The sequence below is a fragment of the Limanda limanda genome, chromosome 18, assembly GCF_963576545.1.
Source record: "Limanda limanda chromosome 18, fLimLim1.1, whole genome shotgun sequence".
NCBI lineage: Eukaryota > Metazoa > Chordata > Actinopteri > Pleuronectiformes > Pleuronectidae > Limanda > Limanda limanda.
The window spans coordinates 22,123,212-22,144,719 of NC_083653.1; the positions used below are offsets into that span (position 1 = coordinate 22,123,212).

Here is a 21,508-nt window from a genome sequence, read left to right on the forward strand (position 1 = left end):
AGGAACAAGATTGTCATCAGCATGAATCATAGGCTGCACATACAAGACGGTACATTAAGACACAGGAGAGAAGTCAGATTAAGTCCTGATGACCTACTCAACAGTCGTCAGAAATGTCCGACCTTCCTCTGACAGATCAGCCATTCCTCTGATCACTCAGCTCTGTGGCGACTGGCTGAATTCATGGTGACAGCAATAAACGAGCTGCTCTCTGTTCTTGCAGCTTGTTTGTTTTGCTGAAGGGAGCCACCAAAGAGCAGGCGTTTAAGATTGGCAACGAGATCGCTGAGGCAGTGACTGCAACCAATCCCAAACCTGTCAAGCTCAAGTTTGAAAAGGTAAAACTTCACCGCAGGACCCACTACACACACAGACAAATTATCTGTGCAATTTGATTTGGATTTGTCAGTCTGTGCCAATTGTCTTTCTCCATGTGCACACTTAAACATATTTAGAGGTACAATTAAATTCTGTGTGTCTGTCCCAGGTGTACCTCCCCTGTGTACTGCAGACAAAGAAGCGCTACGTGGGATACATGTATGAAAGCCTCGACCAAAAGGAACCTGTGTTTGACGCCAAAGGGATCGAGACAGTGCGCCGCGACGGCTGCCCCGCTGTTTCCAAGGTAACAAGCAAACCATTTCTCTGTGCTCTAGACCAATCACAACCATGCCAGCTTTCTTCCTGCTCTCGTCTACTCACGCTTGTCAATCAGGAAAAATGCTGCTAGTATTGTGTCTAGACTGAAATGTACCAGTGTTAATGCCGTTCAGTCTGAGTCACACACTCACTGCTCATAATTCAGCCCTATTTATTTAGTTTCATCTCTGTCTACCGTCTTCTTTCTCTCCTCTTGACTCATGTGTTGTGTTGATGCTTCATGTCCCCCACAGATTCTGGAGCGTTCCATTAAGCTGCTGTTTGAGACGCGGGACATCAGCCAGGTGAAACAGTTTGTGCAACGTCAGTGTATGAAGGTCCTGGACGGTCGGGCCAGCATGCAGGACCTGACCTTCGCCAAGGAGTACAGAGGCAGTGGCTCGTACCGGCCCGGGTCCTGCGTCCCTGCACTGGAGCTCACCAGGTGTGTGTGTGTGTGTGTGCTTGTATAGGTTGTCATTGATCATTTAAAGGAAAGCTACAGGCAGACAAACTACCAACCACAGCGAAAAAAAATCACCCATTCATACACACATTCATACAGTGCAACTAATAGCAGCATTAGAAGATAATGAATGACTTAAGTCCTTAGTTTTACTTGGACGATATATGTATATATATGCGTGTGTCTGTGCGCGCACCCATGTGTGTGGCCATATGCAGGAGAGTGATGAAGAGTGTGTCAACTACAGTTACAGTACTCTGTGTGAATCCAATTACTCCCTCCCGACAGTGCTCGTTGTCTAACTGCACTAGCCTGCATGTACAGTACCTGAGTCTGTTGCTAGGCAACCCAGCTCTTAATGGATGGGGAAAAAAATCAGATTTCAGAGGCATGGGTGAGAGGGAAACACTCAGCCTCATTCATGAGCTCTAGCACAGACAGTACAGTGTTTGCACAACAACACAAAGCAGCAGCCATGTTGATTTCTGATGTTGCTGCAATATTGTAAAATATAAATGATTAGAGTGACTTACAGTCAGATGTGAGCTCTACATAAGAGCACAGGTTAAAAGCAGATTTAAAGCTAAGCGCTTATGCACAAGTTTTTTGATGAGTTGATCCGTTTTGTCAAGTCTTCTGCTTTGATTGATTCAGGCGTATGATGGTGCATGACCGTCGACTGGAGCCCCGTGTGGGGGAGCGGGTGCCCTACGTGGTGGTGTACGGGATGCCCGGCTTGCCCCTCATCCAGCTGGTGCGGCGGCCGATGGATGTTCTGCAGGATCCCAGCCTCCGCCTCAACGCCACCTACTACATCACCAAGCAGATCCTGCCGCCGCTGGCCCGCATGTTCCAGCTGATCGGAGTGGACGTGTTCAGCTGGTACCAGGAGCTGCCCAGGGTGAGAGGACCAGCTCATTCCAGGAGATGAGCATCCACTGGGATTCTTATGTTACAGTTACAACTTCGAGGCAGCGCACATGATAATTCTATTATCTAACAACATGAAAACCTTCTTAACAAAAGGAAGCAGAGGAATTTTAATAATAACTCACAGATCTGAATGAGCTTGAGTTTAATTCATTCTTGATTAATGAGGTAAAGTGACTTGTCAGCTTTCTGCTGAAGTGAGTAAATGTTTCCATTCCTGTCACAAGCGTGTGTCTTCAGTGGAGAGAGAACAAAGGCTGAGGAGAAAATGTCTCTCCCGCTTCCTGCTGAGGATCGAATGAATCTCATCAAACTGCTGTGCTGTTGCCTCAGTCTGTGTCAATACTGAAGTGAAGATGTGCTCTGATAGGGCACACACGCCACCTGCTGGTCAAGCTGATGCAGAGTTCATCAGAGCAATGAATGTGACCACAAGCCAAACCTCAACTTGGCATCTTATGACTCTGCAGATGTTTCATGGGATTAATAAAAAGAGAACACCTAACCTATTTGACTACATGGAGACACAGACTGGTGTTTAGTGTGGACACATACACTGACCTGACTGTGAGCACAGAAACCCCGCCGAAAAAGAACAAAGAGAGCAAACAAAATAAAGCATCGGTTGTTTTAATGATATTCAGGGTTTTTTGTAACATGCGTCCTTTATCTCTCTCCAGATCCAGAAAGCCTCCTGCTCTGCAGCTGCCGGAGGAGAGGAAGCAGGGAGGAAGGGAACCATCTCTCAGTACTTCACCACGCTCCATTGCCCCGTGTGTGACGAGCTGACCCAGCTGGGCGTGTGCTTGCGGTGTCGTGCTGAGCCCCAGAGAGTTGCTGTCACACTCTACCAGGACATCAGGCAGTGGGAGAGTCAGCAGGACCAGCTGCTGAAGGTGAGAGGCTGGACCTGAGGGGACCCATCCTCCCGCTCAAGATCCACTGCTCATTGTTGTTTCAAGATATAGAAATATGGATCCTTTCCATGATTACTACTTAGATTACATGGAAAATGATTATCTAAAGTTGTTTTATCTATTTCTCCCATATTGAAAAATAGAGAATACTTTTATTTACAATAATTTACCTGCTGAAAATGTTCAGGTTCATTGAAGGTTTTCACATCACCCTTGTGCATGTTGCATAGTAGACTGTGATTGGCTGCTCAGTTAAGCTGTTTTCAGACATGCACTGAACTCTGGAGATGTGTACACACACACACACACATCTGCACAGTGAAGCACAAACATCCAAACAAAGGAATAATAAATTAAACACACACATAAATGGTCTGTATTTATAAAGTGCTTTTCAAGGTTTGATGACCACTCAAAGTGCTTTACAGTACAGTTTCACCCATTCAGAGAGGGCATATTGATGTCACACTATTGTGGGACACTTTTGGGGTTCAGTCTTCAGTCATCTTGCCCAAGGACACTTGGGCATGCAGAAGCGGACCTTCTGGTTCGAGGATGACTGCTCTACCCCCTTGAGCCACAGCCGCCACTTAAAAGCAAAGAGTAGCAAGTGTCCTTCAAGCTCTGCTGCTGACTGGACTTTACACAACAGGGTTCGATATGAATAGAAGTCAATCAGACTCAGAACACTGCACTGCTTCACCCTCATACTCTCTGCTGCTCATGTCCTCGGCCTTAACTCTGATGTAGAGATTTGAGATGAAGCGAAGGAAGTCCATCATTCTTGTGTAAGTCATTAGAGTCTGTGTTTTACATACATACATGTCAGAACACAGTGGGGGACAGGACAGGATTTGATCATTAGGTGGGACTGTCACTGAAAGTTAAGTGTTTACAATGTTAGTGCATTAACCAGTTTTCCTCGAACCAATCAGGGAGCGAATGTGGGTAATTGCGTCATCGTTTCCAAATGTCTTATGTAGCAGCCCCAGAGTTTTCAAACTAAAGATGGGTCAACAATGTGTCCAGACTTTTCTATTTTAGGCGCTCGAAAACTCCAGGATTGTGTGAATATCAGGCGTAAACGTGGCAGCAGTGATGCGTTCTAAAACTAAGTCATAGTGGTGTGGATGTAGCCTCAGAGTGGGATACTCCCTTCTTGTTTTTTCTTCGTATAGTTAGAAAAATTGGCTGACGCACGCAAGCCGCAACACGCCCCCTGCAAGTACGCGAGGGGCGTGTTGCGTCTCTCGCGTGCATGCGTGCGTGCGTAAAAAGCCGAGTATAAATCGGCCTTTAGTAGTCAGGTGTCCAAGGGGGTTGTGTGTGTGAGGGGAGGGGGGCGCGGAAAGCTTCAGGGGCCTATACACCGCGTTCCACATTATTATGCAGATTACACTTTGCTCAGATTTTCCTAAATAGTAATGCACAGCCAGTCAGTATATTTTTCAAGTCATCAACTGTTAGAGTATAATTCAAATTTTATTGAACAAACCTCCCAATGATAACAGTATTTTTTTCAAAAATAAAAAACTCAAAATGCAGTGTTCCAAATTATTATGCAGAGTCTCTGAGTTTCAAGATATTTTATAGGTTGTAAAGAACTAAAAATGGTCATTTGTTGAATTTGCAGCATTAAGAGGTCATATTTACTGAAATCAAAAAAAGGTTTTAATCAAAAACATCTTAACAGGTCAAGTTACATGTCAACATAGGACCCCTTCTTTGATATCACCTTCACAATTCTTGCATCCATTGAACTTGTGAGTTCTTTGATAGTTTCTGCTTTAATGTCTTTGCAGGATGCCATAATAGACTCCCAGAGCACCTGCTTGGATGTGAACTGCCTTACACCCACATAGATATTTTGCTTGATGATGCTCCAAAGGTTCTCAATAGGGTTAAGGTCAGGGGAAGATGGGGGCCACACCATGAGTTTCTCTCCTTTTATGCCCATAGCAGCCAATGCCCCAAAGGTATTCTTTGCAGCATGAGATGGTGCATTGTCATGCATGAATATGATTTTGCTTTGGAAGGCACGGTTCTTCTTTTTGTACCACGGAAGAAAGTGGTCAGTCAGAAACTCTACGTACTTTGCCGGGGTCATTTTCACACCGTCAGGGACCCTGAAGGGGCCGACCAGCTCTCTCCCCATTGATTGCGGCCCAAAACATGACTCTGCCACCTCCTTGTTGACGTCTCATGAACCCACTTGTGCTGTGAATCAGTGACAAATTTCTTCACCGTCTGATGATCACGCGCAATTCTTTTGGAAATATCCAATGTTGTGATACCTTGACCAAGGAATTGCACTATTTGCTGCTTTTCAGCAGCAGAGAGATCCTTTTTCTTCCCTATTTTGCCTGAAACATGTAGCTTGCTTAATAATGTGGAACATCCTTCTTAAGTAGTTTTCCTTTGATTGGGCTCACCTGGCAAACTAATTATCACAGGTGTCTGAGATTGATTTCAATCATCCAAATAGCCCTGAGACACAATACCATCCATGAGTTTAATTCAAAAACTAAAAAATGAATGTTTTTGACCCTTATATCCAATTTGCATAATAATGTGGAACGCGGTGTAGATCATCACTTAATATGGTACCTGGAAAATCAGGAGGTAGCATGGAATTTTTTTTCAAGGCAAGCGTGGGAACCCTGGATCTATGTGAATATATAAAGTGTAAACTTCATCATAGCCTCTGGAGTCCCACCTCCCTCATCGAGTGTGTATGTATGTGTGTTTTTCTGCAGGTGTGCAGGAACTGCAGCGGCTGTGCAGAGCGGCAGGTTCCCTGTGTGTCCCTGGACTGTCCTGTCCTGTACAAGCTGGCCCGGGTCAACAGACAGCTCTCCAAGGCCCCCTACCTCCGACAGCTGCTGGAGCAGTTCTGATTGGCTCCTGAACACAATGCTCTCTGCTGATTTGGTGCTAACTGTTGCCCCCCCCCACCCCATCTCAGTGTTTGATTGTCAATTCAGTTGTATAGGTAAAATGGTGCTTTGATTAAACCCTGATGGGTTTTCATCGTCTTGTAACTGTTACTTGCTATTCAACAGTTTTTCTGCGTTTGCAGACTGTCTGGTTTGAGCCTCCTGAGTGTGGGAGGGGCTCCCTCCCCCCCAGGGTTCTGTTCGTCTTCATCCTTGTTTGCTGCCATCTCCATTAGCTGGGCTGAGTGAAGCTGATGTGTGGGTTGACACAGCTGCAGACTGCCTGTCATGGAACTACGTGCAGTCCAGTCAACAATGACTTGATGTCTCTTGATAGCGCAGAAGCAGTTGGAAGTCTTTGGTTTTTGAGGAGCTCCTTACAAATCTCAAGACAACATTCTGCATTTCTATATGACGACTGCAGGCATGTAAATACTTCCTGCACATCTCCATGAATGCAATCAAACTGTCTTTATGCGTTCTGTTTTTCATTCATTTCACCTCGATTGTACTGATGTCCATTTTGACAGATTTGACACGTCAAACTCTATTCAGAGTGGAAACTGATACTATTTCAGTTTTTTTAAATCTGGGACTGTTGCAATACTGTATTTTGATAATGTATGTCATGAAGAGTCTATTATTTCCCTGTGCATATGGTTTTGTGTACATTACCAATTTTCTGTGCAGAAAAAAAGCTGTCATCAAACTCTGTAAAGTCCTGATGTTCAGCTCTACATACAGCCATACACAGGATCTGTCTATTTGTAAAAATGTAAATAGTGATTACGAAGGAGGTGTTTCTGTGTTTTTAATGGACATTGCTGTAGGTGGAGGTTTGAGATTGTTATAATAAAAAGTCAATGTATCTGAAAGTCTTCTTTCAATGATTTAGTTCATTAAAAAACTTCATGAATCACAGTAACAACAAATGATTAAAGAACCACCCGCCACTGGACACTTAACAGGACATAACAAAAACTGCCAATTAAACAAGTGCATACAACTTCACGTAAACAACTATCACCGTCACACATTCAATACAGAAGTGCAAAATCTGGTTGCAGTTTTAAGACATCAGTTTTTGGCAGCATGAGGATGAAGAGGATACGTGTCCATGGCTCAACTCATTCACTCTGCTCATCCTTCCTTGAGCAAGGCACTGAATTCCTACCAGCCCTATGGCTTCTGTTCCACAGCTGACCCTGACCTTTGACCTCAGTGTGGAAGGAGTAGGTCGACGCAAAGTCCTTCACAATGAAAAATTTGTAGTGTCACAGACTTCAGAACCTTCATCCAGCCATTTTAAGACTTGAAGCTGCCGATGTTCTGTGAATCATCAGAAGTATATTGAAGTGTTTTGGGTTCAGTCTCTCTTCTCTCTGTCTGAGAGCAGCAGCTTGCTTCTGGGGGAGTCTCCCGCCAGAGAGATGGAGTCTGAGGAGGAGGCTGCCCCTGTGGACAGAGGCTCCATCACACCGCTGACCTCGGGGGGAGACGCAGCCTTGCTGGGTGAACTCAGGAGACTCGCTGTGTCGTCCATCTCAATCACCTCAAAGTCTGCATCATTCCACTGATCCGCCTCCATGTCCGGCTCCTCCTCCTCTTCTTCATCATTGGCTCCTGAATCCAGCAGCGCCTGACGGAATTCGCTGTCGTCGGCTTCGGGTCGACCCTTGCTGCGGGGTTTCCTGCTCTGGCCATTTGGGGCAGAGGCCAGCTTGTACATGACAGGGAAGAGGATGGAGGTGAAGGTGGCGGTGATGAGTGACAGGTACATCAGTAAGGGGTAATGGTAGAACTTTCCCAGGAAGCCTACAAGAGCAGGCAGCACCATCTCACCCAGTGCTGAGCCCACCACAAACACAGCTGCTGTGTTGCCCGTCACTGTTGTGTACTGCTCCATCCAGGAGATGCCACTGGGGAAGATGGTGGACATGGAGGCTCCATAGAGACCAGTGCAAACCCACAAGACCACTTTCTCCGTGCTGAAGAGGCAGAGGAGCAGCGAGGAGATGGTGGAGCCCACCAGGCTGAACAGGATCAGGGTCCCTGGGTAGGCACACGCCGCAAAGAAGATGGCAAACCCTCGACCGGCAGCAAACGTTGCCCAGAACAACGAGTTCAAACCGGCTGCCTGTGACTGTTGCATGTGTGCGTAGTCCTTGGCAAAGTTGAAGATGAAGGTCCCGTATGCCACCTCAGCACCTACGTAGCCAAAGAAAAAGAAGAAGAGCAGGACAACAAGAGCGGTGTGGTGCTTGGCCACCAGGGGCTTTCCTGACGACGTGCGAGCTTTGTCACGGGACATGCTGCTGCGGGTGTAGAGGAAGAAGAAGAGGAACGAGATGAGACCGACAAAAGAGCCGATCACAATGTAGGCCCACATGGACTTGAGGGTGCTGCTCCTGCTGTGGATGAAGCTAATGAATGTGTGAGCATCGGAGACGGTGGGGATTTGTTCTGTGGTGACAGGAGGTGTTGAATTGGTGGGTGTGGGTCCCATGCTGTTGTTTCCATCTGGCCCAAACAGCAGCTTTGCTATGATTGGAGACACAAAGGCCCCAGCAGCAAAGCTGAAGTGCAGAGCCTGCAAGTGAGGGCCTCCCTGCTCCCCCCAGGTCTGCAGGATGAGCACGTTCCCACCTGACAGACAGACAGACAGAACCACTGGTTATACAACATCCACCCGAGGATTCATCATCTTGCTGCTGCTGTTTACTTTCGTTGTGTGAAGACTTTTGCTTGTGAAAAACAGGGTGTGACCCATAGACCAATCAGCAGGGAATATAGAACGACACACAATGGATTTGGCATCAAACAAGCACTTTGCCACAATCAGGTCCACTCTCCCTTTCTCGAGTGATTTTGTACTTGTTTTGCTGCGTTTTCAAATCACAGCACAGATGGTGTCTCTGTTGATATGATTCACCGGGCTTTTACAAGTGACATGTCTTAATTTCATAATTTAAACCCTTCCCACAATGTGACAAACAGTAAACTTATACAATCACTTACACAACCTGTTTATCTTACCTTCTATCCAACAAAGAATATATTGTCGATCTATCAATCTAAGTGTCGCTTACCTGTGTCCAGAACGCCCATAGACATCCCAATGCTGGACATGAGCAGGGTGAGGAGCAAAGCCTGCGTACAGAACGGGATGGCACACATTCCAAAGGATGTGACCAGCATCGATAAACCTGGAAACACGATAATTTAATTTCAGCTCAAGTCCAAACAGTCAGAAGAAGTGTGATGTGTCCAACATATATCAGCCATGTGGATGTGAGGACTGCAGACACGTGCCACAGTGATTATGTTTACTGCTTGATGACTCATTGCTTGGATGTAAACAAAGTAAAGTTGTACCTTTTGCAAAATTAGAAGGAAAACATCTAAAATGGTTAACAGTAGCATAGTACACTCTTTCAGGTTGAAATTTTAAAACTGGCAGAATAAAGTTGGACAGAATGGCATAAGTCTCAACCTTACTATGTAAAGTAGCTTGTGATGATGTTTGTTGTGATTTGGCTCTATACAAATGCAATTGAATTGAATTAAATCAATGCCTCATCCTACTGCCTGAAAATCACATGAGCTTCTTTCAGACTTGTACTGAACTCCTGGAGATCCTCCGAGTCCGAGTGAGAGCCTCCAGAGTTCCTGCAGACTTTCTCTGACTGACCCCGAGTAACTCCGGAGGAGTCGATATGTGAGAACACAGCAAAAAGACCACAGGATTCACCCCGAGAACCTCCCGCTGCGGTGTGCATTTGAGAAAGGAAACCTCTGGACTCCAGAGTTCCTTCGGAGGTCACTTCTGAATACACCTATGAAGTCATGCAACTGTAGAGTTTTAAACTCCCTCCGACAGGCAGCTGCGGTTAGCCGGTTGCCTTTGAGTGGCTCTGGGTGTGCAGCTCAGACTATCAGCGCTTCTTTCACCAGCAGCCATTTGAAGCTACAGCATAATGTCTACAAAACCACATAGAATAAAAACATTTGAAGGAGGGGTTACCAAGCAGCAGGTGGGGGCTCATGCAGTCGAAGAGAAGGCCCCCTACGAGGGATCCTCCTATGTATCCTGCAGAGCGACCCACGAAGATGTAGGACAGGTTGCTGATGTTCTTCTTCAAATTCACAGCCAGGTCTTCAAACGTGGGGCCAAGAACTGAGATACTCATCCCCTAGAAAAACAAGAAAATTGTTTGTGAAGGTTTAGAACAAATCTGTCAGGGTAGGTCATGTGACTGGTTCTCAATTTACCATCTGAAATCTCATGTATCTGAGAGGTCTGTAAGCAGCACTCCTTCTTGTTAATGAGCACATATATATAAACTACCCTACCTTTCACTGTGCCAACCAATATGTGACAGTAGTAACTGTGGGAACATGCAAAATGAGACTTAGAAGATAAACTGATGCTAATATTCATATTTGCATATATCAAGCAGATATCATGTTGACTCTCTTTGCCCTCTTGTGCTGAAAAGGTGCTTGTGTGGATTTGAGTTGTTGAACAACCAGTGTGCTGCAGTGAACCTCCAGTGGGAGCAGCTGCCTCACTCCTATGTTCAGTTCACAAGTGAAGCAGGCCTGCGTGACCCAGAGGATTGAATTCTCCTCGGCAGTTGAACAAATTTGCATGATATGGGCAGACACTCAGATGTTTGCAGATTAATTAATGCGATCTAGGTAAATGGGCTGGAGAGCAACTATGTAAGTCCTGTGGGTGGAATACTACAGCAGACTCACTGTCATGTCTCACTCACTGCTCAGGAACTGATAACCTGACAGTTGGTCAGTACTAACCCTGAGCAGTTAATGATTAGAGATTTATTTTATTGCTATACCTTTGTAGCATGATACATGAGTCACAAAGAACGCATCTGTAAAGGGTTCAAATCAACTGGTAATACTAATCACATAAATATCCCATGATATCTCAGCATTTATGTTTTGCTTTCCCCTGTCTACCCAGATTATATCCTTTTCATATTTCCAATTGCATTTTCTATACAGGCTGTAATTTGAATGAACTCCTACAACAATGGATTTGGAGGAGAACCCATCAGGAAGGACGGGCCTCCTTAATTTGAAATACTTTGTAAGAGTATACACGGACTGCTCTGGAAAAATCTAGAGACTGGTAGAGAGTTTGGAGAAATCATTGATGATCAGAAAACCTACATCGTACAATCACGAGCCTGGACTCATATCAAACTTAATTGAAAATATCTACTGCTGCAAACTGAACTGTGTCCAGCACTTAGACGTTTTGGGGAATAAATAAACATGTCTCTTGGTTTAGGAGACTCAGCGCTCTCCAGAAGGTTTGCTCTTGAGGGTTGATGGTGGGCAGAATTTGACTGGCCCCTGTCCTGTCAGTCATCTAAACTGACTAACAATACGAAGTATATTATAAAAACATGGCCATTTGTTAAGAAGTTCCTTTTTCAAAGTTGTTTTTAATGAGCTTGAAGAAGTAACAATTTTCAAGATATATTTAATGATGTGTTGATTTGCTCATAGAACTAACAGTGCGTGCAGCCCACTGAATCAGGAACTGGACATGTATGTTGACATATGACATATATTTGACCCCTCTGTGGATATTGTGGCTCCTTATTTAGAAAAAAAACTCGATCAGCCACGGAGTTATTTTACTGAAACAATGGTTTCCTCTATCATTAAATCGCTAAATGTTGTAAATGTATTAAGAGAATATTAACTGCCTGTATTTGATTTACATGCCTGTCAATCAATTCCTCATGTGACAACAGAAATTAACAGAAGTATATGGAAACTGAGTTGTTTTTAGATCCCTATGATGAACTGGAAGTGTTGCACATTTGAAAAACCTTCATTCATTACTGTACCAGGCCCAGGAAGGAAGCGGAGAGAACCAGGGTGACCATCCAGCGGCCGCACGCTCCGGACCCGCCCCTCCCTCCGCCGACCACCTGCACCCGGTCATCGCATCCCGGGTTCGTCGCCCTCTTGGCCGCCTTCAGCGCGCTCTTCAGTCCCCGCCCGGAGCCGCCGTCCTGCCTCTTGTCGAACAGGGTGTCCTCCTCCTGCTCGTTGTCCTCCTCCTCCTCCTCCATGCTGGCGAACCGAACGTGCTTCTTTTTCCCCGCGGATGAGGACATACCTGCCGGTGTGTTACTCCGCTGCTGCTGGAACCTTCGCGGCCGAGCGGACACCGACACACAGCCGCTGGGGGGGATGTGTCTGACGCTGTGGTTCCTCCCGTCAGACGCGCTCCTGCAGTAGAAGCGGGGTGAAGTCGGTCATGTCTGTTGTCTGTGAGTCAGTGGACAGCAGCAGCGTCTTTATTTACAGTATTTGGTCCTGAGCCTTCATCTGTCACAGCCACTGTCAGTATGGCTGCTGGAGCCAGAGATCGTCTATTCACAGTGACGTTCACTCGGTGTGGGCCATATAAATACCTCCTCTATTCAGAGAAGTCCCTTCTCTCTGGTTTTCAGGATCTATCAGAGTTCAGCTGCACATGGGTCTGATGGTTTGATCTGTGTCGTATCCTGGCGTGTTCATTAATCAATAATATAGAATGTATCAGTCATATATAATATATAAATAATATAGAATGTTTCAATAATATGAGTTGACTGATACTCTGAAAAAACAGAACTGCCTACATTATGACAGGTCATGTGACACTGTGCGTAAAACAAACCCTTTGGTAACCTGAAGTTAGAGCAGAGGGAGACCTCTTGTTTTCGCTTCCTCTCTGATCCAGCTGACGCATTCAAAACTAAAAGATACAGGAAGTGGTGTAAATTGTAAAACATTCAGAGGAGTTGGCGCCCTCTGGTGGGACATAACAATCACACTCCAGTAGGTGAGGGTTTGTACAGACTGTGTGAGACCATAAAGAGCAAGTTCAACTAATATAATTCTACTAATGTACTCTTTCTTCAGTGTAATAATACATGGAATTATTATTACATACGCAATAGAAAACAATGCTAAGTTATAAATAAGTAATAAGTAACAAATAAATAACACTAGCCGTTATTTGTCTCTGAAACTTAATACTCTAGTGAGAGAATTGCTTGAAATGAAAATATTTCAAATATGTCATAATTATAGTTGGATGAGTTTGCTTATTTTAATATATATATTACAGACATCAAACTGAAAGCGTTATATGTCCGTCTGAGGTTTCTACGTTATTTTTACCCTGTTAAAAGTTTTTTTTGTTGTAGTTTTCCCTTACTGTTGTTGAGGGTTAGGGACAGAGGATGTCACACCTTGTTAAAGCCCTATGAGACAAATTGTGATTTGTGAATATGGGCTATCCAAATTAAATTTGATGGATTGATTTAAAAAAAGACCAAATTCAGGTCACAAAAGTCTCTAATTCACAATCTACTCACTTAATGACATTAATACGGGACAAGAGACCAGAAAGTTGCAGTTCATTCATCATCTTCTTTCTTTCAGCTTGTTTACCTTGTACTTTCGTCTCATAAGCATTTCAACTAGAATTCTATCAACTGTCCAATAACTGCAGGGCTGAAGCTCAGTGATGTTCATACTGTACCAGGCACACACACGAGAAAACATTACACAGAAAGTCACCAAAAGTGTAAACATATTTTTTTACTGTCTTGATAATGTTGAAATCTGATTATGTTTACATAAATTGCATATACTGCAGCTCACCACACATCCTGCAGCAGATAGAAAATATATTAAGTTCACTGATGAGAGAAATTAATAATCACACATGCAAACAACACATACACATATCCAAATGGAGCATTAAGGAAAGCGAGCAGAAAGTAATTACGCACACAGAGCAACAAAGAGCACAGATGCAGTCTTTGCAATCAAATTTTAAAGAAGGAAAACTATCTGCACTTGAAGCAAAAAAAACATGCATACACATAGAGAAATGTTATTGACAAATCCAGTGGCTGGATTGGACGTATCGAGGCAAAAATAATAACAGCAAACAATAAAATACTAATAAACACTGAGGCACATAAGCTCATCCAAAAAGGCAAACATGGCCCAGGAGTCCCATTTGCCACAACGTCCCTTTGAAGACACTATTACCATAGATAATACAACTTTTTGGACTTTTTCTTTGGATGGCACAGATCACTTCAAGAAGCAGATATAAGCCATAACTCAACTTAGTGAGCCAGTGAGCGTAATAAAACAAAGAAGGTTACAATCAAAATTCAGAGGTACGGATTAAGTAATTTCTGACAAGAAATTACTTGAGGCTCTCATTGGTGAATATCACAAATTTGAATCAATCTAAAAATAAACTATGAACACAGAGTGTGCCTTAAACAGTCATACATTTCATTTAAAAAAGAGGCTTGAAAAGAAAGGCAACTGATGCGATTTATAATAAAAATATAGATTTAAAGGAGAAACGCTGCCTAAGTTTCTCACACGTAAAATAAGACATTTCATTAAAGAGCAAAGCTTCAGGCAGCAAGATCACATTCTAAGATGTTGTGTTTTATTAGCGTTTCTCCGGTCACACCGCTCCAAAACAAACACTGGGGCAGCGCCTCTGATGGAAGAACAGGAGGGTCCAGGATGGGGAAGTTCCACTCTTTCACAACATCTGAGGTAGGGTGTCCCAGTTCTGCAGAAGCAAGACATCATCGACCCACAGCATCTCTGTAATGGTGTTTTGTCCTCCAAAGGGTCTCTGGAGTTTTCCATAGATATGTGACATGATAGGATGGTTCACTGACACTATCTGTGAGCGTCAGGGTGACGCATGACAACAAGCAAACAGGATTAACACTATAGTTTCAGACATTTGCATTTCAGTACATTTGGTCTTCAATATGTGAAATGAATGCTTCATAGCAATATATTCTCCAAAAAATCTAAAAAAACACACACATATATATATAAAACACACCTTTTCGGGTTGAATGTTAATGACATGGACATATATAAGAGATTCAGTCTCTCAAATGAAAAGATACCATAAATGTGTAATAGAAGAGAGTAACTACCAGTATTTGTAGTTCTTTGTTGAGGTTTTGAGGTAATTCATCAAAGCTCACATGATGTTAACAGAGTGAAGCTTGTTTTATGACCTGGACCTCAGTAGATTGTAGTAGAGTATAAAGTAAAAAGTAAAAAGGTTCGGGCCAAATAACAGATAAAACAGAACAAATAAAAAAAGTAAAAAGGAGTCCCACCACTGTGTGTTTTGAAAGAAATACTGTTTCAATTCACTACTAGAATCAGTGAACATAGACCTAAACACTAACACAATGTTAATGTGTTCCTCATTTTATGTTGTATGTTTAATGTTTTATAGTTCAAGCTGCTTCCCTTGAAGTGTCTGAGCACCGTTACAGCTCAGATGAGCCCAGTGCTTCACAGCACTGACACTAAATATGTCTGTAACTTCTCTTCTATGAAGCCATTCTCTCTGGCCCTTTAAAATACTATGAACTCCTCATCCCTGGATGTGACATTTGGCTTGCTCTAAGTCTACACTGGAGACAATGATAAGTGTTTCCATAGAGATCTTTAGCAGGACTTTTTCTTTTAAAATCAGGCAAAACAAAGATGTTGATTAAGGCAAAATCAAGTTTTTTCCTACACAGAATTGGTTTAATTTCCTGTGTTATCTGGTGTGGTTTTTTTTATATGCATGTATTCTAATGTGTAAAAAATGACTTATTTCCCTCATGATTGTCATCTTTGGCAAGACTGTGTAGCTTTCACACTGCATTCAAACTAACGCATACTACAGCATGACTTCTTTCCCCTGTGACTAACTTCCCACTTTCATTAAAGCTCATCAAGTTCATGAAGTTGTCCTGTTCTAAGATTAGTTCAGTTTAATTAAAATGCATAGTTCTTCAGGATCACATTCATGCACTTCAACATGTTACTCTTTCGGATATGTTTCATCACTTTGGCCTTTTCTGACATTCTCCTACTCAAGGCACACACACACACACACACACACACACACACACACACACACACACACACACACACACACACACACACACACACACACACACACACACACACACACACACACACACACACACACACACACACACACACACACACACACACACACACACACACACACACACACACACACACACACACACACAAACACACAGTATGTTAATGCTGCCGGTCAGCTGCATGTCTCTCTCTCAGTCTGTTCAGAGTAGCACTTAGAGGACAGACTCTCCAGTTTTGCTTTGTTCATCCTCCCGAGCCTTCTCATGCTCTATCATCGTCTGGGTGACGTCTTGCTCCTTGCTCAGGACTTTCTTCTCCATCCTCTTGCGCCTGGCCTCGACCCAGGGTATCAGACACAGCACAGCTCCTCCGATGATCGGTGGGATGCCTGCCAGGTAGAAAGCCACGTCGTAGCTGCCCAGTCGGTCCCTGATGAAGCCTGCAGCAGACGAGGAAAGAGGAAAGCAGGGATGTTGTCATGATTCCAACAGGGGTAAGAAAAACACGGATGAGGTTTCAATGTTTACAAAGTTCTTTGTGAAACACTAAAACAGCCGCCTTTTCACATTTGATGTCTTTGCACTCCACACATGAAGCTGATGTTACTGATTTTGGTACGTATATCTAGAGAGCCTAATGAACACGCACAATGCAGCTTTAGTCACATATGTCTCAAGATCAGGCCTTTTCACAAACAAACAACTCTTACCAAAGACAATTCTTAATCACAATGTTTGTTTCCAGCGCACGCACTACAAATACAAGGTGCCAAAATGAACACTAGATGGTGCTGAAGACCTGTGCATATATGTTTGGGGGGGGGGTTGGGTTTTTCTTTTTTTCTAGAATGTCTGTGCATGTCTTGCCATGTGTTGCGTTCCATATCAAGGATAATAAAATGTGTAATCTTATTTGTGAGACATCCCATTTTAAATTAATAAGTTATATATAGAAAATGTAAAATTTGCTGCACTAATAAAAATGCTCTATTACTTAATGGTTCATAAGGGTTTCAGTAATTTGCTCTTAGATTATTGAAGCTATTTGTGATAATTATTGTAAAACGTATTTTAACAGTGAATGTTGGCTCTCATTCAGTTGAGTAGTTTGTTTGTATATCCAGAGGGATGTTGCTTTGCGAATCTCCTTTGGCAGATTGTTCCACAAGGCTGGAGCCACCACGCTGGAAGCTCTGTCCCCAAAAATCTGCAATTTGATGTTGGGTATAGTGAGCTGACTCTGGTTAACGGATCGTAGATTCTTGGACGTGTACCCCATGTCCGCAAATCACAGTTTTTCTCATGGGGCTTAACAAGATGTGACATCCTCTGCCCTTAACTCTGTCCTCTCTCCTTAAGCAGGAAAAAACTACAGAAAAAAAAAGCTTTTAACATCGGGGGAAAAAAACGTAGAAACCTCACGTGAAGACACTAGGTATTATGATAGTGGTTTTTGTGATAGTAAGAGAGAACACTTTAGTTTGTGCACAAGCAGATAATCTGTGACCACACATTGTGTAGCTATCTTCATAATGAGCCTTACAATAACAATGAAATACTGAGCCACTGATTTCAAATCATGTATGACTTGAGCTGCCAAATCTCTATATTTGATTTGATGGTGAGAATTGCTGCAGTTTATATTACCTGCAATGGGAGGGCCCACAGTCATGGGCACGGACATCAGACCCAGCAGGAAGCCGATGGCCTGAGACACGTCTTTATCCCCAACCAGCTCGAACGCGATCGGAGCCATGATGCAGATGAAGCAGCCGTCAAACAAGCCCATCAGCAGACACACGGCAATCAGCCCACCAAAGATGTGGCACAGGGGGATCATCATGGACATGAGACCAATGACGAAGAAGGAAGCTACCTGAGAGGAGGTGACAAAGGGTTTCTTTTATATTTCTTATTTATCTTTTTTAAAGTTTGAATGTCAAGACACATTTTCCTCGTGACTTATTTTCTCCCATCTCATGACCATGGAAAATGGAATGTAATTACAAGGAGATTGGCTTATCTGCTCCTCACAGCTCCGTACAGCAACACTTTCATTCAACCATTCACACTAGCAAACACAGCACTTCTATGACACACCATTAATACACATGCAGAGCCATCCCTTCCCACCGCCCATTTTTTTATAGAAACAGAATCATATGGATCAATTAAGATTTTGAATATTAGCATTAATTGTTGAATATTTGCAAATTTAGCTTTAAGAAACCCATACTGATTGAGCATGGCACACCATGCAAACTGGATAGTATGAGGGAGACACATTACATTAGCATTAGTACAGTTATTATAAGTATTAAGCATGTCTTTGTGACAGCTGACGCCAGGCGCTCACCTGCAGGTACACTTTGTTTACTCCATTGACGTAGTCTGCCACTCTGCCAAAGATGAGACGGCCCACACCGGACGTGATGCCAATGCACATGAGCAGAACCTCTTTACTGGCATCTTGTCCAAAACGTTCCTCAACGTGCTTCATCTGTGGACAACAAAGGAAACAGATGAACACAGCTGTCGCATGGCTCTAATCCAGAGGATCAAATGAATTTGGAACATGTGGAAGAGGAAAGAGCAATCGAAACCACATAGGACACAATTTAAGCTTTAACTTTTCAGTCTCAATCTTCATCTCTTTTAAAATAGAGACTTGAGGGAAAAACTTGACATATATAGTGATGAAGTGATTAGATAAAAATGAAAAGAGGAGAATATTTATATACAGTGATTTATATTTGCTGAACACTTGTCATGAATGGTATGTTAAGTATTCTGCATACTTTTTGAAAGGTTATCTCGGTGTAATCGTAACTGAGGTTTGGCAGAGCTGAGGCTGATTTAGCAATTCCAGGAAGTTCACAGTTTTCCGGGCAGAGTGGTGCCTCCCCCTGCTCTGTCCACAGGACACTGCAGTTGTCATCGATGACTTTATATAAAGATAGAGGAAATGAGCACTGCCAATAGTGTGTTTAAATTCCCTACTGCACAGACCTTGGCTCCAAACAACATCTACCTAACATCTATATACAGTACCAAGTTACAACACTAATATCAGACTTTCAATGGTCTTCATTTGTCCTCTGTGTTTAATCTAGTTTCCACTTCAGACCGTGAGAAAAGCAGTCCAGATGTTATTTTCCCGAGCAGATTACTATATCTGTGTCCTACCCTCCGCACGTTACTAATCTGTGAGGCTCAGAGTTTGTGAGCCACAGGGAAAGAGGTGCCAGCTGTGTGGACTACTGCTACCTCCAGGCAAGTAGTGTCTGTCCTGCTCAAGGACCCATCTGTCTCCAGCCTCTGTGGTCCCCCTCACCACCCCCTATACCCCCTGAAAATCACAATACAATGCTGTGTATTCAGAAGTGTCCTGCTCAGAGGGGCTTCTCTCATCCAAGAAGCAGTATGACGCTGTATATGTGCATACATGCATCAGCATGAGCATCAGCAGAGTGACGGATGATACACATGATCTCAACCGAGGCCGACCCCTGCAGAGGTTAGAGGCCCAAGATATGACTGGCCTTCCCCAAGCTGAAGTTTGGTCTAAAAGGTTCATATTTATTTTACATTCATAATGTATTTTATATGTATAACTTGCACTATGATGTATTACGTTTTACTATCCTTTTGTTGTACCATTACACCTGTAAAGCACTTTGGTCAACCGAGTTGGTTAAAATGTGCTATATGAATGAAATTGACAGGCATAAATCTGTGAATCCTGAAATCAATCAATTGATTGTATTTCATTTGTATAGCCCATATTCACATATCACATTTGTCTTAAAGGGCCTTACAAGGTGCCACATCCTCTGCCCTTAACCCTCTGCAAGAGTAAGGATAAAACAACCCAAAAAAATCTCTATCGCAGGGGTACAAATTTAGAAACCTGAGAGAAAGCCACATGTCATATTACCCTGCATGGCAGGTTCAGACCCCGAGAGGCGTCAGTGCTAATCACACTCTCAAACATTCCTTACTATTTCTTCACACCACCACTGTCAAATTTTGTACAAATGTAAAATGTATGACTTTGCTTTATCTTAGTTTTTCTTCTTGATAAGCAGTTGGATGTTTTTTCATCTGTAGGAGTTCACTGTGGTGCCATGTGTTGATAGTGTAAGAGCTTCAGCAGACCGTGATAGTAATGGATCATCATGAGTAATGACCAAGCAAGGCTTGCAACCAAAACAGCACATACCTACTGCCTTCATGATAAGATCCGTCTGGTCAAGCCTGGATAAGACACATTGTTCCTCTGCTGTGACATAACACTGCTAATCACTGTGCAGACATGAGGTGGTAATCTATTTAACATGGCCTCTGTGTAAAAGTGAGCAACTGAGTAAATGCTACTTGGTTTCCATGCAGACACAAGAAGAAATCCCTTACTGAACTCCCAGGAACATTCACACACTGCATCAGTTATGTCTGTTATGTATTCGAGGCTTCCTGCGAGTTTGCAGGATGGTGCTGTGTCACGCGTTGAGTTGTTAGAAATAAATGAAGGACAAACCAAGTGCACCTTTGCTCCTCCTCATATTTAATGAAATCAAATCATATAGATCGAGCAGTGCTTGCTACCCCCAAGCTCCAATCTGATGTTCATCATAAAGTTTTGGCATTAAGACACCAGCTGATCAAGCCTGACTACCAGTCTGTCTCCAGTATCCAGACGCTACAGCACCCTATCTTACACCAACATTACAATACACTGACAACACAGATAAAACACCAGGCAAAGACATTGATTCAAAAAGTCTGCAAATACTTATAACAGTATTATAGTTGAATTGACTGATAGCACATGATTAGTTGTCAGACCGGCATTAGAGTGCACCTGAGACTAGAACAGGATGTCATTTGGTTGTTTGCTTTTTGAGGGTGCACATGTCTGTCATCATGTTTTCAGGAACCCAAGCTCACTCTCATGTGATACAGCATGCGGGGATTGTGCCATAGAACAGTTTATCCTTCACACAGATTGGGACATTGTCATTTTTTTTTACTACGGTCATAGTCTCAAGATGAGAGATGTATGCATATTATGACTAAGCATCTCATAGTTATGACTTAGTATCTCATTAGTTTGAGATAGTATCTCATAATTATGAGATACTGACTGTGGGCGGGGCGCAACAGAGCAAGGAAGCCGTGGTTAAGCGGCTGCGGGGACAGCCGCCTGTCTCACGGAATTGAGCGACTATGCATCGAAGCAGAGACATAACATAATCGATTCATGTTTTCTGCTCCGTTCATTGTCTTAGCGATGTGCTGCTGCTGAATAATTATAACCAGCGCTGCTCCAGGATCAGAACAGACGCTCATTAAAGGTCCGGTCGTCCTGTGTGTGTCGGAGTCTGTTTCCGCCTCACTTCCCTCTGACCTGCGCTCACTTTCACTTTAACAATAAACACCAGCGCTGATCACAAGTTATTAGGACACGTACAGGACTGACGTTTAGTTTGTGTTTGTTTGAGTTGATGAGATACAGGTTTAAACACCGTGTGCACGCAGTCCCCCGCTCCACACAACACGAGACGTTACGCGCCACGCACAGTCAGGACATCAGGGTTAAAGTGACGTAACGATCCG

At 43.4% G+C, this 21,508-nt stretch overlaps 3 protein-coding genes across 3 annotated transcripts in view; 1 reads left to right on the plus strand and 2 right to left on the minus strand.

Annotated features, from left to right (window-relative positions):
- rev3l (REV3 like, DNA directed polymerase zeta catalytic subunit) overlaps positions 1–6,763 on the plus strand; it is a 63,432-nt gene extending 56,669 nt beyond the window's left edge. Inside the window, exons 27-32 of the mRNA XM_061091301.1 lie at positions 224–338; positions 488–625; positions 894–1,084; positions 1,760–2,006; positions 2,716–2,931; positions 5,709–6,763. Coding sequence (XP_060947284.1) covers positions 224–338; positions 488–625; positions 894–1,084; positions 1,760–2,006; positions 2,716–2,931; positions 5,709–5,849 — 1,048 coding nt within the window. The 3' untranslated portion in view covers positions 5,850–6,763. The remainder of the gene's footprint in view (positions 1–223; positions 339–487; positions 626–893; positions 1,085–1,759; positions 2,007–2,715; positions 2,932–5,708) is intronic.
- mfsd4b (major facilitator superfamily domain containing 4B) lies at positions 4,510–12,279 on the minus strand. The gene is made up of 4 exons (XM_061091303.1): positions 11,774–12,279; positions 9,913–10,081; positions 8,978–9,094; positions 4,510–8,534 (listed from the first exon to the last, which is right to left on the minus strand). The coding sequence occupies exons 1-4, from the start codon at positions 12,044–12,046 to the stop codon at positions 7,255–7,257; spliced, it is 1,839 nt and encodes a 612-aa protein (XP_060947286.1). The 5' UTR covers positions 12,047–12,279; the 3' UTR covers positions 4,510–7,254.
- A 3,728-nt stretch (positions 12,280–16,007) lies between these two features.
- slc16a10 (solute carrier family 16 member 10) overlaps positions 16,008–21,508 on the minus strand; it is a 29,318-nt gene continuing 23,817 nt past the window's right edge. Inside the window, exons 4-6 of the mRNA XM_061091338.1 lie at positions 18,249–18,392; positions 17,540–17,768; positions 16,008–16,332 (exon numbers count right to left, since the gene is read on the minus strand). Of these exons, the coding sequence (XP_060947321.1) occupies positions 16,106–16,332; positions 17,540–17,768; positions 18,249–18,392 (600 nt within the window). The 3' untranslated portion in view covers positions 16,008–16,105. The remainder of the gene's footprint in view (positions 16,333–17,539; positions 17,769–18,248; positions 18,393–21,508) is intronic.

Coding starts and splice junctions, on each gene's coding strand:
- mfsd4b (XM_061091303.1), bottom strand. CDS start 12,046: ATGTCCTCATCCGCGGGGAAAAAGAAGCACGTTCGGTTCGCCAGCATG. Junction 10,082..11,773: donor CCGCTTCCTTCCTGGGCCTG/GTACAGTAATGA, acceptor TTGTTTTTCTAG/GGGATGAGTATCTCAGTTCT. Junction 9,095..9,912: donor GAGCCCCCACCTGCTGCTTG/GTAACCCCTCCT, acceptor TCGTGTTTCCAG/GTTTATCGATGCTGGTCACA.